Source organism: Phalaenopsis equestris, unplaced genomic scaffold (assembly GCF_001263595.1).
Source record: "Phalaenopsis equestris unplaced genomic scaffold, ASM126359v1 Scaffold000002, whole genome shotgun sequence".
NCBI classification, from domain to species: Eukaryota; Viridiplantae; Streptophyta; class Magnoliopsida; order Asparagales; family Orchidaceae; genus Phalaenopsis; species Phalaenopsis equestris.
This window is the reverse complement of record NW_018164444.1, coordinates 9,429,862-9,432,442: the sequence shown is the minus strand read 5'-3', so window position 1 is coordinate 9,432,442 and position 2,581 is coordinate 9,429,862. Positions and strand designations below refer to the sequence as shown.

The 2,581-nt window shown below is 37.3% G+C and overlaps 1 protein-coding gene across 1 annotated transcript; it reads right to left on the bottom strand.

Moving 5' to 3' along the window:
• Nucleotides 1-596: 596 nt before the first annotated feature.
• On the bottom strand, nucleotides 597-2,004 carry LOC110027623 (peroxidase P7-like). The gene is made up of 3 exons (XM_020729128.1): nucleotides 1,786-2,004; nucleotides 1,311-1,502; nucleotides 597-1,215 (listed from the first exon to the last, which is right to left on the bottom strand). Exons 1-3 carry the CDS (start codon nucleotides 2,002-2,004, stop codon nucleotides 664-666), a joined length of 963 nt encoding a protein of 320 aa, XP_020584787.1. The 3' UTR covers nucleotides 597-663.
• Nucleotides 2,005-2,581: the final 577 nt, after the last annotated feature.

Genomic DNA, 2,581 nt, shown 5'->3' with positions numbered 1-2,581 from the left:
TGAATTTGACACCCTATTGATTTATTAACTTATCCTATTATTCAACAACGGAAGACATTCTATAACCTATTAAATTGTAGGAGGCATTACGACTCCACATATGCCTCAAGATACACCTTAGTGCCATACATCACCATGTACCTTTATTATAATATTATTTTCATTCAAGTTCCCATTATACCTCATCTTATATAAATAGGAGTCATATATATAGAAAAAACATTACGAACAATAAGAGGATATAATATGAGCCTAGCCTCATTCTGTTACTCTCCCTCTCAATTGTTCAATTTCTCTTTGTTTATCCTAATCTTGGGTTCCTCTATCTTAATGGTTTGCATAACGGATAAAATAGGAATCAACACAACCCGATAGCATAGACAACATAAACGAACAAATATTTAACTCATAATAAAATACACAATATTCAAATAGTCATATAACAATCACTATTCCATTCATACACAATATTCAAATAGTCATATAACAATCACTATTCCATTCATTTAATATTTTAAAATAAGAAATGAATAAATAAGATGAAGTCCTATGTTGGAAAAAAAAAGTCTTAAAAAATATCTTACAATTATGGGCAATCAATTAAAATAATCATAATTTTTTGCAGCACATGCCAAAACATGTGGCAAGCATATTTCAAGCTAGCTAATTGACCTTCCTACAATTCAAACGGATCTGGCCATTGGTGCCAATGAGCGGACTAAGCGCTCCCATCTTCACCATGGCTGCAGCAAAGTCATTGAAGAACAACAGGGGATTTATACTGTACTGTCGAACCAATAAATCCTGACTGCCATTGTTGAAGAGCTCTTGGTCGGAATGCAGTAGCCCCCCGCTGCCCACCAAGTTCTGGTAGTAGTTAACTCCGAACAAATTGGGGCTCTGTAGCTCAAGCGGCGCCAGGTTGTCGTCTCCCCCTGAAGCGGGGCAGTTCAGCTTTCTAATGGTGGCGAAGATGGGGTTTATGTTGTCATCGTTGTATATGTGGGTTCGGAAGGTGGCGCAGCGAGCTTGGCCAATGGTGTGAGCTCCAGAGAGCGCAGTCATGTCCCGCGGGCTCATATTTTTCGACTGGAAGATAGATATGAGTTTTGAGAGGCTTGAATCAGGGCTGGGAAGATTGCTGTTTGCCTCGTTTTGGCTCGCCGTGGTCGAGTCCCGTCGACCGAGCTCCACCGGCCATGATGGCCCGCCCAACTGCAACACAATTATAAAATTATGTAAGAATTCGAATTAATATTATAACTATATTATAATGTGATTTAGCTGACAAATTCAGAGTAAATACGAACCCGAACAACACCTTCACGAGCGGCAAGTGCGAGAACATCAGCACATGACACTGTTGCAGGGCATGAAGCCTCAACCAGAGACTTTATTTCATCGATCACTTCAAAGCCACGAAGAGAGTTTTGATTTGGGAATGCGTTCTTTTCCCCTGTAAAAGTTGGGGTGTCGTCCAGAAGGACTGATGCATCACAACCCTAATATGGAAAAGCAAAGATGAAGTATTAAAAAAATTGATCTTTTTACATTGTGAAAATAAAAAAAAAAATGTTTTTTTTTTACGGTATAGAAAGATTTGGATGATATAAATGATGAGAATTGTGTTTTAGTTTTATATATGTAAATGCATGAGAATTGGATGGTATGTGTGAAGAAAATTCAATGACTTGAAAAGTGTGCAGATTCAGACTTGTGTGTTGATGGAAGAGAAAGAGTAGTAAGAAAAAAATGGTGTAGGTGAAAGACTGAACTGGTTCTTACATTGACGAAGCAGTCATGGAAGAAGAGACGGAGAATGGAAGCACCCATTCGAGGTTCAATGGCCACTGCTCTGGCCATGGCTAACCTCACAATCGTCTGCAAGTTAGGGCAGCTGCGAGCGTAGAACCCTGTCGTTAAGAGCTGGGCCTGCACTTCGCAACTGAGGAAGCTCAGTAGAAAAAGAGCAGGTATGATACTGAAGACGAAGTTGAAGGCCATTTGAATTGTATTAGCTGAAAACCAAAGGATGATGACTGGTTCCCAGTGAAGAGTGCTCTGGATATATAGATGTGAAAATAATTATAAAATTATATTATATTCCATCGGAGTGCTACTGAATATACACGTAATTCTATATGCATATTTCACAAAATAATCTTTCAATAATTCAGTTATTCGGGGTTATTGAGAGGTTATTGAAGCATAACATCCCAATAACCTCGCAAAAACCTATCAATACATTTCGCGATTCCACGCTAATATTTTTTACTGTTATTCGGAAGTTCCCCAACAATATATTCATAACCCTCAAATATCTTATGAGTAACCTGTATATGCACGAAATTGTGCGTGCGTACTACATACATAAATATTTTTTCATCATAAAACCTTAGACAACTTGCATTTCTGTTTTCATTGAAAAGTAATTTAGTTTTAAGAAATTATTTTATATGTTATCTTTTTTACTTTAATATAAAATTTATATAATATTCAGTTGATAAAATTGCTTCAAAAAGTCTCACGACCATGTGCATTTCACATGAAATACGGGAGATGGATAAACAAATGAAGATGG

Excerpts from the sequence above, each read along its gene's own strand:
- LOC110027623 (XM_020729128.1), bottom strand. The coding sequence starts at position 2,004 with ATGGCCTTCAACTTCGTCTTCAGTATCATACCTGCTCTTTTTCTACTG. Across the intron at positions 1,503-1,785 it reads TCCATGACTGCTTCGTCAAT|GGTTGTGATGCATCAGTCCT; the intron begins GTAAGAACCAGT and ends TTTCCATATTAG. Across the intron at positions 1,216-1,310 it reads CTCGTGAAGGTGTTGTTCGG|TTGGGCGGGCCATCATGGCC; the intron begins GTTCGTATTTAC and ends ATTGTGTTGCAG.